General features: G+C 50.4%; 1 protein-coding gene across 1 annotated transcript; it reads left to right on the top strand.

Annotated features, from left to right (window-relative positions):
• Positions 1-4,286: 4,286 nt before the first annotated feature.
• LOC104913339 (E3 ubiquitin-protein ligase Jade-2-like) lies at positions 4,287-13,610 on the top strand (the record flags this gene model as incomplete). Its single annotated transcript, XM_031555683.1, has 4 exons — positions 4,287-5,244; positions 7,624-7,741; positions 11,372-11,500; positions 13,087-13,610. Coding segments are annotated over exons 1-4 (1,359 nt in total), but the record flags the coding sequence as incomplete, so codon positions are not given.
• Position 13,611: the final 1 nt, after the last annotated feature.

The raw sequence follows: 13,611 nt of genomic DNA, 5'->3' as shown, positions 1-13,611 counted from the left end.
AAGCCTGCTGGCTTGCAAAATTGAGTATTTACTGCGTATTACATTCCCAGATGTTCTCCTGTTTTGCTGCACCTAAGCTGAGCACCGCAGACATCCGATTTCCTGCTCTTCCCACAGCAGCAGCACGCTGACGAGGTGGTGAGGCGTTCAGCTAAAAGCAGAAGCTCAGGACTCTCCTCTTACAAAAGTGGGACAGAGCTTCAGAGCTGCGCTCTCAGTGCAGGAGCTTTGCTGGGTCACTTGCATCAAACTTCACCCTGACGGTCCCTGGGGATGGGCTGGGATCTGCAGCTGTACGGTGCCGGTGCTCGTGCTTTCCTTGGCAGACCAGACGTGGAAGCAGTCTTGGCATGCAGTAGGGACATGGAATAGCCATTAAGCTTTGAAAAATAGGGAGAAAGATTTGGATGCATCCCAATCCCAGCTAATCAGCTCCTGTACAGCACTGGGAGCTGCACCGCGGGGGTGGACGCGTGTGGCAGTGAGTACTGGAGAGCAGAGCAGCTGGCTGGTGGCAGGAGGGTGATGGAACAGGGCTGCGGGCTCCGCTGCGTTGGTGTGACTGCCTCAGGTTTAATACTCTAAAGGGAGCTATTTAAAAGCAATCCCCTTAGCTTGAAATGAAACCTCACAATACTTCTTTAAATCTCTAGTGTTGACTCACTTCTTTCTTTTTTTTTTTTTTTGATGGTTCTGGGTGGATCTGCTTATTCACCCTGCCAGATGGAGATACTGTGTCATAGCAGCAACTGCTTTCAAAGAACGGAAGGGCAGGGAGAGGAGGCAAACAGGCTTGGCAGCATCAAAGAAAATTCAGCTCCTCTGGGGCTTCATCCTCTCAGCACCAGCATTACGTGTTAGCAGTGCAGTCCCTGGGATTGCATGGATTTGCATTAAATGCCACTTGAAATGGAACAGGAGCTTTACTGTCCGATGTGACTTCATGAGGCTGTCACTGGAGTGTCTACTGATGCTACCTGAATGCTTTCAGGGTGATTTTGTTTCAAGGAAAAGGAGGAAAAAGAAGCAAGCAGTGCCTTTGTTTGAGGATTTGTGGAGTAAATCAGCAAGCTCACTCGTAGATAAACAAACATGTTCCATACGCATCAGAGGTAGAGAGCTGTGTTTTGAGAGCTGATGTTTATGGAGCATATTTTTGATTAGTGCCTGTTTATACAGGTGTAATCTAACTACCTTTGTCAGCGTTTTAGGTTTATGACACGGCTCTGAAAGGAGAAGGTTGTTTGCTGTTAAAGCACTCAGCTTTCAATCCTGGCAGCAGGAGCTGATGCTCCAGGTGCCCGCAGGCTGCAGAAGGTCCTTGCTGCTTTCAGGGCAGGTTTATCTGAGTGACAGGAACCAGGCTGAGCCAGGACAAGAGGCAATATCCCTGAAAGGGAGCTGGAGAGCAGGAGCTTGTCATCCCCAACAGGCACGTGGGTGCCCACAGGCAGAACTGCAGCTTCAGAAACCTCCGCTGTTGTCAGAGACCAATGTGAGGCATCTCTGTGTGTTGAGGTATTTCTTCCCATCCAGATTTGACCACCAAAAGGGAAGCATGCCTTCTGCCCTCTTCAGCTCCCTGTGCCTCTGATGTTGCTGCTTGCACATCGTTACTTCTCTTGTTTTTCTGGTAGAAAGCTGTAAATCTGCTGTAGTTGATCCGGTGCTCCCTTGTGCTGGACATAATAATACAGCCCTGAGAACACACTTTTCCCATCCCCTCTTAAGGGGAAGTCATGACTTTATGTGGTGGTTCTTGTGGTCAGACATCAGGATGTGCCAAGAAGCACTCAGTATCCAGCAGGAATTTTCTTGTTTGCATTGCTGAACTACAAGAGAAAGTGCCAGGAACCAGGATGTGTGCAGCCCACGTCCTGGCACACTTGTGGACAGAGAAACCCGATGCCCTCCTTGCTGGAAACAGCAACTGTCTGTTCTAGAAGAACTTACCTTCAGGACAACCCGAAGAGATGCGTCTCTGTTAGCTGGTGGCAGTCTTCTGCAAAGGACATCGTCTTCTGTTGACATCATCCAAAAACTTGAGAATTGTGAGCGGTGGAAGAGCGGTGTGGGTGCTCACCAACATCCTGAACCCCAGCACGAAGTGGGGCCCTGTCATCCTCCAAGGACACAGTGGAGCTGAAATTGCATATTCTGTCTGAAAAGTGCCACCAGGAACCAACCCATCTGTGGTCACTAAAAATCACATGGTATTTCTTTGTGAGGATGCAGAAGTGTCGTATCTGATGGCTTGGCTGGGGTTCAGCACTGGTAATTGGTTTTTCCTTCCTAAATTTCCCTTGCAGTTCTGTTGGAGTAGCCACTTCCTTCCACTTCTGCCCCAGAACTGCAGCATAGCACCACTGTAAGCTGTTAAACATCTGCTGGGTTTCATGGTTAGCAGTATTTGAATTTCATGAGCAGATAAAGTCATCCCTCTACTTCTTAGCACCAAGATTTGTTTGAGGACTAATTAACAACCCACATCGATCTCTGGAGCAGCCTTCACCATCTCAGAATTTTGTTTGGGAATGGATTTGCTTCTACTTGGTGCAGCAGATGCTCTGAAATCCTGGAGCTAAAGGAACTGTGGGACAAGGAGCAGGATTGGATGCAGAGCGGGTCAGGGAGTGTCCACTCTGTACGCCCAGGCTGTTCCACGTGGCAGCACCCACACAGATGAGTCCATCCCGGCACCACTCTGCTCACCAGGGCTGGGATGGATCGATGTGTGCCTACTTCTGGCTCAGACAAGGTCACTGAGAACGCTGTCTTGATATGTTCCTTTGTTGCCCTGTCATTGAAGCAGCCTCATTGTTTTGTTTGCATTTTGGGCACAGTTTCTGACAACTGCTACTTGCCATCTGCTGGAAGAGGAATCCAGGGTGTACGTCATTCACTTTGCTTTATTCCTGAGGTGTGATCACCCCTGCCGCTGGTGCTGTCCCAGTGAGCCCTGGATGTGCTGACAATGCCATCACGCTGCTGTGGGTTGTCCCCAGCACAGGCTGCTGTGTCCCTGTCTCTGTAGGTATTTATGTGCATTGCAACACAAAAGGATCTTCCCGATGATTTAATTTGAAGCACCCCCAGCTGTTACACCAAAATAGACACAACAGAGTATGTCCGTGGCTATATATCTCTGTGCGGTAAGATTACCATCTTGGCTACCAGACAAGAAAACTCAATCAAGGGAACTTACAGCTGGCAAAGGCTTCCAACCTTAATGTGCCATTAAAGTGAAGAAGAGGGACTCCATCAAATGACATTGCGTCTCCTCCTTGTAGTAAATCTCTCTCTGTGACTGCAGGAGCAAGCGTGTGCGCTTTAAAAGCCAGCACATGATATATTAACTCCTCCAAAAGCTGGCAGCCACCTTCACGAGCAGTTCCAGGCTGAAATTAGGAATAAGAGGATATATTTGAATAGAGTGAGTTGAGCTGCTTGTATTCCATGTCAGCACCTGGAGATGTGAATATGGATGGACATGGCAAGTATGGTGGATGCCAAGTCCCAGCCCTGGTGGCAGCCACGTGCCGCCACCTGCTCCACCAGCAGCATATCACTGCTGGGAGACTGCATATCACTGCCCAGCATCCACCCCTGGGGCATACTAATGCTTGGCAATGCAACTTCTGGCCCTCAGATACTAGTAGCATTTATTTTCTGTTCATTTTTGAAAATAAAAGTGCAGCACAGCAGAATCCTGGTGGAACGCTACAGCATCCTGGTGGTTTGTGTTCCATGTGCAGGGAGGTTCGTGGCCAGGCTGGTGCTGCACCCCGCTGCCCTGCCAGAGCAGTCCCTGCATAATGCTGAAATGCTGTGCCTACAGTAATAGTTCACTTAAAATGCCTCATTATTGCAGTTTAACTGGTCATTAGCAGCTGGAGGAGACTGATTTCTTATGGGTTATGGTTGAAGCAATTACCTGACATTCTGAGCCATTAAAAAACAGTTAATGAACAGAGGGGGAGAATGTGCTGATGTGGATATTGGTGATGTGCTGGTGGTGGGTTGCTTTTTGTCTGTAGGAAACCAGGTTTGGAGTTCATCTGTTTTGCTGTCTGTGAGATTCAAGTAACAGAAGCGTAAGGTAAGCTAGGGAAATGGTTAAAACTTTCATCTGGTGCACATCTGGTAAGTCTAGTCACTGAACCAATTCTCAAACCTTATTTCACGAATATACAGAGCAAATATGCTCTGTATATGGTGAATTTCATTTTTTCTTTCCTAATTTTTTTTTTTAATGGAGCTCATTAAAGTCTGTATAACTTCCAGAAAAATAAGGCATCGTAATCTGGAGCATTGGCTGCTGCTTACGTACTCCATTCACTCCCAAACCTTAACACCTGTAGGCTGTCACTAATAATGGCATAGGAATGGAGTAGGGTATGGAACAGGATGAAATAAAGATGGAAATTTCTCAGGATAAATCAGCTTTCAATCTCTGGGCATCCCACTGACCATGTGTTGCTGGAAGAACAGTCAGAGTCTCACATTTATGGTAGGTGAAAGGCATCAGGGCTTGTCACAGAGAACACAAGCAGGTTAGGTGAGGAGGTGCCTGGTGAGCCCTGGCTTCCTTCTGCTGGGGATTTTGGTGCCTTACCTCGCTGGTGTGTAGGACTCGGGCAATGTAGCCTGAGCAGTATGTGCTACGGAGCATCCGTGGCTTGGGGGTGGGTGCTGTCACCCTGGGGGCATCACTCCTTTAGTGAAGCTGCGTCTTGTGGTCCCGTTGTGCCCTCACCACCAGCCCTGTCCTTCTCCCCACAGTGCTCCATGCCCGCCTGCGTCACCGCGTTCCACGTCACCTGCGCCTTTGACCACAACCTCGACATGCGGACTATTTTAGCAGACAATGATGAAGTGAAGTTCAAGTCCTTCTGCCTGGAGCACAGCACCGGTGCCACCAAACTACCCGAGGAGACACGGACGGAGCCTGACCAAGCCCAGCTGGACCTGGAGAAGGTGACGCTGCGGAAGCAAAAGCTCCAGCAGCTGGAGGAGGACTTCTATGAACTCGTGAAGCCTTCCGAGGTGGCAGAGAACCTCGATTTAAGTGAGTCGCTGGTGGATTTTGTCTATCAGTACTGGAAGCTGAAGAGGAAAGCAAACTCCAACAAACCGCTGCTGACACCAAAAACGGATGAAGTGGACAACTTGGCTCAGCAGGAGCAGGATGTTCTCTACCGGCGCTTGAAGCTTTTCACACACCTCAGGCAAGACCTGGAGAGGGTGAGTGTGGCTTTCCCTCTAATGGCAAACCCATGTGCTCCGTCAGGGCTGTTGTTGCTGGAGGGATGTTGTTGTGTATCCCTGTACAGAGCGCTGTGCTGAGCTGTCCCAGAGGCTCTCACCTGGCCAGGGTGGATTTGGGGTGATCACAGAATCACACAGGATGGCCAGGGTTGGAAAGGACCTCAAGGATCATGAAGCTCCAACCCCCTGTCACATGTAGGGCTGCCAACCTCCCCATTTAATACCAGCCCAGGCTGCCCAGGGCCCCATCCAATCTGACCTTCAACACCTCCAGGGATGGGACATCCACAACCTCTGTGGGCAGCTGCTCCAGCATCTCACCACTCTTTCTGTAAATAATTTCTCCCTGACATCCAACCTAAATCTCCCCTCCCTCAACTTAAAACCATCTCCCTTTGTCCTGCAGTTATCATCCCTTTCAAAGAGTTGATGGCAGCCCCCAGCAGCTCTCCAGGCAGTATTTAGAAGTGAACCAAGGGTTGAGGTCTGCAAATGTGCCAGTCCCATTTCCTGGGTATCCTGATATGGTCGTCCCCACTTTTCCTCCTTTTCTTCTTGGCTCTTTTTGCTTTAAAGCCTTTACCAAGAGCTGGTTGTTTAAATTATCTGTACAAAAAGCTGTATGGTTCCCAGGCTTTCTTCCCAGCATCTCACTTGGCTGGGGGAAGCAGTGCGGGTGGTGTTTTACTGTCTAAGTGTGTGTAAATACCAGCAGTCTCTAAGCAGAGTGCAAGTGATGCTTTCTTCCAGGAGTATAAAATTGCAGAGAGGAGATATTGCCAAACACTTTGATATACTGCTTGCCAGAGGCAGTTGTTTTCCTCATAAAGAAATTTCAGTTTGATGTTTTCTTCCATCCAGAACAAAAAAAGAGAATGTAGTAAAATATGAAAAAGCAAGCTATGTGCTGTATATTTACAGCCAGGAGATGGGAGGGGGGGGGGAAGAAAAGAAAAAAGAAAACTTTTCTTTCCTGTACACCTGACTGCTCCCGAACTGTCCCCAGGCAGCAGTGAGGCCCCAGGCTGCTTGCTGTATCCACGTGTGGGTTCACAGCTCAGCTAACCCCACTGAAACCAACCGTGTCCTGGGGAAGCACTGCATGGCTGCAGCCCTGGTAACAGAGCCAGGCTGCCCCCAGTTATGCTGCGCACAGTGGCACTGAGCTGTGGCACTGGGTTGGCACTGGAGCTGTCTGCAGCTGCACGCCCGTGAGGAGCAACTGTGATGCCACTGGTTTGCATGAGAGCTGCAAGCACTGGGGGATGCATCCTGCCCCCGATGGATGTGCTGGTAGGAGTTGTCCTGGGGGGGTTGGGGCTGGAGAAGGAAGCATTAAGTGCGCTTTGATAGGGAAAAGCTTCTTTCTTGTGCTTGGTTGTTCGCGCTTAGAGCTTCCCTCTTGGTTGGTAAAATGTCATGAGCTGTAATACAAAACAAAGTGAGGCTGCAGGTACTTGTGGGGCAAACATAAGTCAGCGTGTGGAGGGGAAGGTGCTGGCCAGCTGTGGGTCAGGACAGCCACACCTGCACATGGCTACTGGCAGTCTGATGTCAGCTGGGTGTTCTGCTGTATTTGTACATGATCAGCACCTGCTGCAGGGCAGTGGGCAGTTCTGCATGGCTCACGCAGGCAGCACAGCTATGCTGCTGCCCCACACTGCTGGGCCTGGCTCTGCCCTCCTTGCCCACCTCCGTGCTGAATGCAGAAGAAGAATTCATGGATAAAAGTGGAAATAGTTCTCCAATAGCCCCACAACTTCTGGTGCAAGTCCCAGTGTGAGGGGGCCCATGATAGGAGGAGATGCCCCGGATCCCAACTGCATTACAGTGCTGCTCCCTCAGCATCCTCTGAGACTTAAGAAATCCTTTAGAAATGTTAACTGTATCATTAGGCCTGTGGGCAATTGATGGGGGATTACAACAGTTTGTGCATCCACACTGTTGCTGCGTGATTTCTGGTAAGGAACCTGGGGATCTCTTGGCTCTATTCCGTTTTGGTGAGTATTGCTCTCTTTATGCAGTGATGTTCAGCAGCAGCACTGGTTGAACAACGCACTGCAGGTTAATCCTGACTGCTCAGGGCAGTGCCCTGGCCCTGTTTTCCTGCCCAAGAGCTGTGTTAGAAAGCATGGGTGCAGGAGTGTGAATCCTGCTTGTGAGCTCAGCCTGTGATGGAGAGGTTACAGAATAACGTGGGTGTTTGTGTACAACCCAGGTGAGGCTGGGATGAGGGGATGGACGCTGGGCACAGAGCTGGGCACAGAGCTGTCCCCAGGCAACAGAACAGTGATGCAGCTTGGGGATTCGTTTCCAGCCCTGCTAAACCAGATGCTGTTTCTTGTGTTTCTGTAGGTTAGAAATCTCTGTTACATGGTGACGAGACGGGAGAAAATGAAACACACCATTTGTAAACTCCAGGAGCAGATCTTCCACCTGCAGATGATACTCATTGAGAAAGATCTTTACCCAGGTCAGTACTGCTTGCAGGAGCTGTTCAGTGTTCAGTGCCCTCCTCTGAACCTCAATCCCCCAGCAGAGGAAGGCAGAGCCCCCCCTGCCCTGCTGGGTGCTTCCAGTGCAGTTCCTGTGTTGATTCATCAAATGCTTACAGGTTTGTTCTGAAGCATGCAATAATGCCTTACCGTGGGTGACTGAGGTGCCAGTAGTCCTTGCTGTCACACATCCCTCCCATTCCTCGCTCAGATGAATGCTGTTAGGTGCTGGTGCTAAAACAGAATCCCAGGGTTCATGTGAAGGTGCTGCTGCAGGAACACTTGGTTCTGTTCCTTGTTTTGAAAGCATGTCTTGAGCACGGAGCTGCTCCTCAGCACTGCCTGGCTCTATGAAACAGCTCTGGGGTCTGTTTGGTTTCCTCTGGTTGTATCAGAAGTTAAGGTGTGGATGGGATGGCTTTTACCTCCTTCAGCTCTGCGACCTGTCGTTCTTCCTGCTCCTCGTTCTGGTTAGTGGGAATGACACACGTACTTCCTGCAAAGCCTCTGGCACCTCTTCATTAAGAAACTGAAATAAAGTTGCTTTCCTTCTGTCTTTTTTTTCTTTCTTTTTTTTTTTCCCCTTTTAAACAAACAGTGCCCAAACCCACAGCCCTGCATCCCTCCTCCTTTTTTTCAGTGGCAGCACAGGACAGGCTCTGTGGCTGCAGAACAGTTTTTCCAGAAGCAGCATCTGGAGCTTTGGCAAACGCATCCGACTCTTGTTGTGTTTGTGGCTTTGGAGTTGCATTTGAAGCCATCACATGTTTGGGGTTTCTTCAGGAACTGTCTGGGCTGAGCTTTCCTTTACAAAAGTTTCCTTTGACTGAAGTTTTGGAGGCCGAGACGTGTGCGTGTTGAGGCATGTGGGGCTTGGATCCTCTGCAGATTGCCCTGCGTGGCCAAAGCTGGGCAGCACAGAGCCCAGGGTGTGCAATGAGGATGTGGGCTGATGGCAGGGGCAGGTTGCTGATCCCCTGGTTAGCAGGTTTCACTGGAAGGGCTGCTTCAGGAGCACAGCCTGCTGTCATGTTGGCTGTTTGGGGAAGGTGGCTGAACTCAGTTCTTCAGCTGGATCCATTTCCAGGAAGGCTTTTGACACGGTATGAATTTGTCTTCTAGCACAGCAGTGAATGGAGTGGAGCATCAGAGCGTGGGGTGAGAGCTCCCAGTGGCATTAGGGGTGCACTGGGGGGAACTGGAGTACCTGTGAGTGTTTAGCCTGCCTGGAGGACTGCAGTTATGGGGTGATTCTTACAGCAGATAGGTATGCAGGCTTTGTAATTGCATTTTGATGCAAGTGGTATTCTCACGTAGCCCCAAAAACTTTGCATTTACCCGTGAGCTTTATGCTCTGAACTGGCTGAGCCAAGCTGCTGTTCACCCTGCTGCGTGCTTCCCTGGTGCTCTTTCCATGGATCAAAGAACATTTTGGTGTTTTATTTTCTGCTGGCAGCACAGCTCCCCACTGTGGGGTAGCACATCCCACCTCTCAGGCCATCCTTCCTCCAACCCTACACGCTGCTCCCATCCTCAGTGCCCACGTCCCACCTCTACCACCCTCATCCTGCACAATGCTCTCAGCACCAGCGTGTTTTGCTGGGTTTCCTCGCTTCAGGTGACTTAGAGCTAAAGATCCTCAGCAGCTCACAGCACCAAACCTATGGATGCCATGCTGCCGTGTTCTGCATCGTTAATGACTGGAAAGTGGTTTGGTGGCTGAGTGAGTTGCAGTCAATGGGGAATGGTCCCTGTAGCAATCCCTCTGTGCTGCTGTTGACTGGATTGCTCTGCATGCCTGCAGTTTCTCAGAGAAGGAAGAAAATCTGCATTGTTTTGCCCGGACAAAGCTGGTTTTTAACTGCTTTCATTGTAGCTATAACCAAAGTCTTTGGGTCTTATCCCAGAGATGGTTTTAGCTCAGGTTGGTTTTGGAATGGCTCCCATATGAAGCGCCATTCTTGAGGGGTTTATTTTTCTTACTGATAAATGATGATTTCAGCAGGAGATTTTTAATAAAATCAGTGAGAACTGCCCATGTAAGATGAACCCATCTCTCTCTCCCTTATTTTTATTGCATGAAGCGGATAGAAAACACTGTCTGGCTTTGAAACATGGTTGCTATTTTGACAAGTACCTCTTCAAAAAGTAATGTTCACATTTTTCTTTAGATCCATTGTGCTGTCCAAACAAAGATATGTTTTCATTTTGCAAGCACAGTGAAAAATGTGTCTGTTCCTCTTGTTATTTGGCAGGAATGCAGCAAATACCCATTTTACTTTTGCTTTTCTTTCTTGTGGTGAGTCCTGTGCTTGTGAGGGGTTCTGGCAACCCTGGGACTGTAAATCCCCTGTGCATGCAGGTGCTGTGCAGATGCCCTCTTCTGCTTGCCCCGTGCGTTTCCAGCCCAGCTGGAAGGAGAGGGGCTGCTTTCTGGGCTGCCCCCATCCAACACAGCAAATTGATGCACTTGCATCAGGATCAGTGTCCAGTTCTTAACATCGTTGCTTTGGGAGCTGCTTGGCTTGTGCAGGTCTGAGCTGTTGACCAGGCTGACAACCTGCATGGCTCACCTCCATCAGCTGCCCAAATGCTGGTGTAAGAGCAGTGTCCTTCCCCCTTCAAAAATCAATATGGATGTTTTAGCACAGAATTATCTGGGCCTGAGAGAGTAACTAAAAACCTTTGGAGTATTGTGCTTGGCAATACAAGTTGTACTTTTATAGGGTATGTATTTGTCCTGTTTACCCAGGAGGAATAAATCCAGTAGAAATTCAAAACCATTTAGGAAACATTGATTTTTAACTGAACGGCTGCATAGCTTGCAGTTACGTTCCTGGCTTTCCATAGGCAATGTTGCTCATCTTTCCTCCTCCATTTAGTTGTGTTCAATACACCAGTTTTTATAGCTTTGTTTTTTCCACCACTGCCTGGTATGAGTGTAAACAGTTACCACAGCTGAAAGGTAAAATCACACCAAGGTTTGCTATAAAATGCTGCCAATGCTACATGCTTTGCAGCTCAGTCCCTCCTGCAGCTGTGTCCACAGCTAGCCTGGGGTGTGCACAGGCGGTTTCCATGATGTACCAGCAAGTTCAGAGGGTCCCTGATCTCCTGGAGGGCTTCAGAACAGTTTGGGTGCGTTCCTGCTCTTCTGGATGGTTTCTGAATGGAGTTTGGGGTTATTTCTCATCTCCTGGTGGGTTTCATAGTAAGATTTGGGCTTGTTCCTGATCTCTGTGAATCTTCCAGAGCAGATGTTTCTCATCTCCTGGAAGGCTTCAGAGCAAAGTTCGGGGATGTCCCCCTTGCTTCTCCCTGCAGCCCCCAAATCCCATTCCAGGAGGGTGCCTTGGTGGCTGCCCAATTTCTAGTGAGTCTGCTGCCTTCAGTGACGCTGCTCCTGCGGCCATGCCAAGCTCACAGTCACAGCCCAAACTTCTTTTATGTAGCCTACAGGATTCACGTTTCCTTAACCTATAGAGATGTGAGCCTACTTTTGTCTAAGAAGTAGCACAGCCTTCGTCCCTACAGCGTGTGCCCTGTGGAGCTGGCTCATCCTGGTGCCTCGTCTCACACAGTTTTCCTTTTTCTCTAAAAAATGCCAGAACAAACTGGGAAGAAGACAAAGGGTAAGAAAAGTGATCCGAGAAGGAAAGGAAGAGATGGTAGAAAAAGTAGCCCTGAGAAGAAAGAAAAAAGGAAATCAGTCAACGAAACTGTGTTGGGACAACTGGGTAAGTCTGATTTTATGGGCACAGAGCTTCTCGTGGACTGGCGGCTCTCCAGAGGCTCCTGCTTTTGGAGAGCAGCGTTGAGGAGCGCGGTGCAGCCCCCAGCCCATCCCATGTGGGATCAGCCCCAGCATGCCACAGCCACAGTGCTGCAGCAGAGACCTCATCCTGCTGAGTCCAGGCTGTAAAACAGCCTCGGGGTTGCACAGTGTGCAAGAATAGCTGCAATTGCACTCGGTGATAAAATCAGACTTACCCACTTCAAAGCAGGGCAGATCCTGTACATCTTCTTTGCCATTTTGCTTGCATGTACCTCCAGCACCGTCAGTGCCATTCCAGCAGATGCTTCTCCAACCTCCTGCTCTGCTCCATAACCTCCATCCCCACCAGCAGAGCAGGGGGAGTTTTCTGGGGCAAACTCTGTCATATTGAATGAGGGCCTACAGGGTTGTGGAAAGAAACTGCCATTCAGTCAGTCTGGAAAACCAGGCAGCAGAGAAGAGGAACGAGGTCTTGCAGAGCTTCACCAGGGTCTTGCAGTGTGCTGGATTTTACAAATTGCTTGGGGCTGCCGTGATGGGGGAGGAACCTTGGGGTGCCCTGAGCTCATCATTCCTGTGCTGCTTACCCTGCCCTACAGCACCATCAGGATTGTTCTGTAGAAGGATTACAGGGGGACTTCCTTGGGGTGACAGTTCCTAGGCTGGGCTCGCTGCAGCTTCATAGCAGCAGTTAACCCCTGGGATGCTTACCCATGCAGAAAGGCAGCACTGGGTCATGCATCATTCAGGGGATGCGTTGGCCAGGCTGTGAGTCAGAGCACCACCGCTCCATCTCTGCATTGCTACTTCGACAGGCGAGCACTCACAGCAAAAATCAGATCTCATCTTTCCCCCAGCCCTGAAGGAAGCTGTGATGTCAGACCGATGGGTTTCTGTTGCAGGGATTGAAGCTGGTTGCGCCTGTGTGCCTTTGGCATTGCTTCTTGGTCTGCTGATTCGGCACATCCCAGCCCATCATGCTCACTCTTGCTCTCAGACAGAATTATTAGGATGCTTTTCAGCTTTTTCCATTTCAGCCTGTCATTTCTGCTGCTGTTCTTTGATTCTCATGCTTCCAAGTGCTCAGAGAGAGCTCCCAGGCCCTCCTCCTATCTCACTCAAGCCATGCTGTGTTAGGGTTCACTGCCTGTTCGGGAGTGTGCCGGGAACTGGGTTAGCGCAGTGCTGCGGGCAGTGGGGCAGCAGTGGGGGTCAGATAGGATGCATCCTTGGGCAGGACTGTGCAGCAGCTCCTCAAGAGGGGATGCTGAGCCCTCCTTGTCCTGCTGCCCCTGCACTGAACTGTGGGTCCAGGCTGCTTTTCAGTGCTGTAGGAAGATGCTCTGCTCAGATCTGTATTTGGTGTGACCCTAGGGTCAAATTCACCATTAACACTGCAGCAAACCCCCTCCTGGTTCCTCGCGTGGCACACTGAGTCATTTTGAGTTTATCCAGTGTCAGGGAGTTTTGCTGAGCGCTGTGTGTTCTTATTCAAAGGGAAGAGCTGCTTCTGGTTCCTGAGCCAGTTCTCCACCTTTGTTTTCCCAGGCTTGTCGACCTCCTTCCCCATTGATGGGACCTTCTTCAACAGCTGGCTGGCACAGTCGGTGCAGATCACGGCTGAGAACATGGCCATGAGCGAGTGGTCCCTGAACAACGCGCACCACGAGGACAGCACGCCCGGCCTGTCCGAGGAGCTGCTCCAGGATGAGGAGACGCTGCTCAGCTTCATGATGGACCACTCCCTGAGGTCCCCCTTCAAACAGAGCGAGGCCGCCAAGAAGGTGAAAAGCAAAACGAGAACGAACACTAAGAAAAAGCTGCCCCGGAGCGGCCTGACCGCTGTCTTCAGGAGCCAGCAGGAGGGCTCGGAGCGGTGGACTAACCACACCAGCGACCTGTCAGACGATGCTGCCAAGCCCTGTGCCCAGGAATCGCGGCCCGGCAGGTCGGAGAAAGGGGCGGCGAGGCCCGCGGACCGCAGGGGATCGGGCGAGGCAAAAAGGGCGGCGAGGAAGGGGCCCGGCCCCAAAGGCAGCGACCCGCCGGCCCCGAGGGGCTGCGCCGGAGAGG

This window comes from Meleagris gallopavo, chromosome 15 (genome assembly GCF_000146605.3).
Source record: "Meleagris gallopavo isolate NT-WF06-2002-E0010 breed Aviagen turkey brand Nicholas breeding stock chromosome 15, Turkey_5.1, whole genome shotgun sequence".
Taxonomy (NCBI): domain Eukaryota; kingdom Metazoa; phylum Chordata; class Aves; order Galliformes; family Phasianidae; genus Meleagris; species Meleagris gallopavo.
This window is presented reverse-complemented; position numbering and strand designations above follow the sequence as displayed.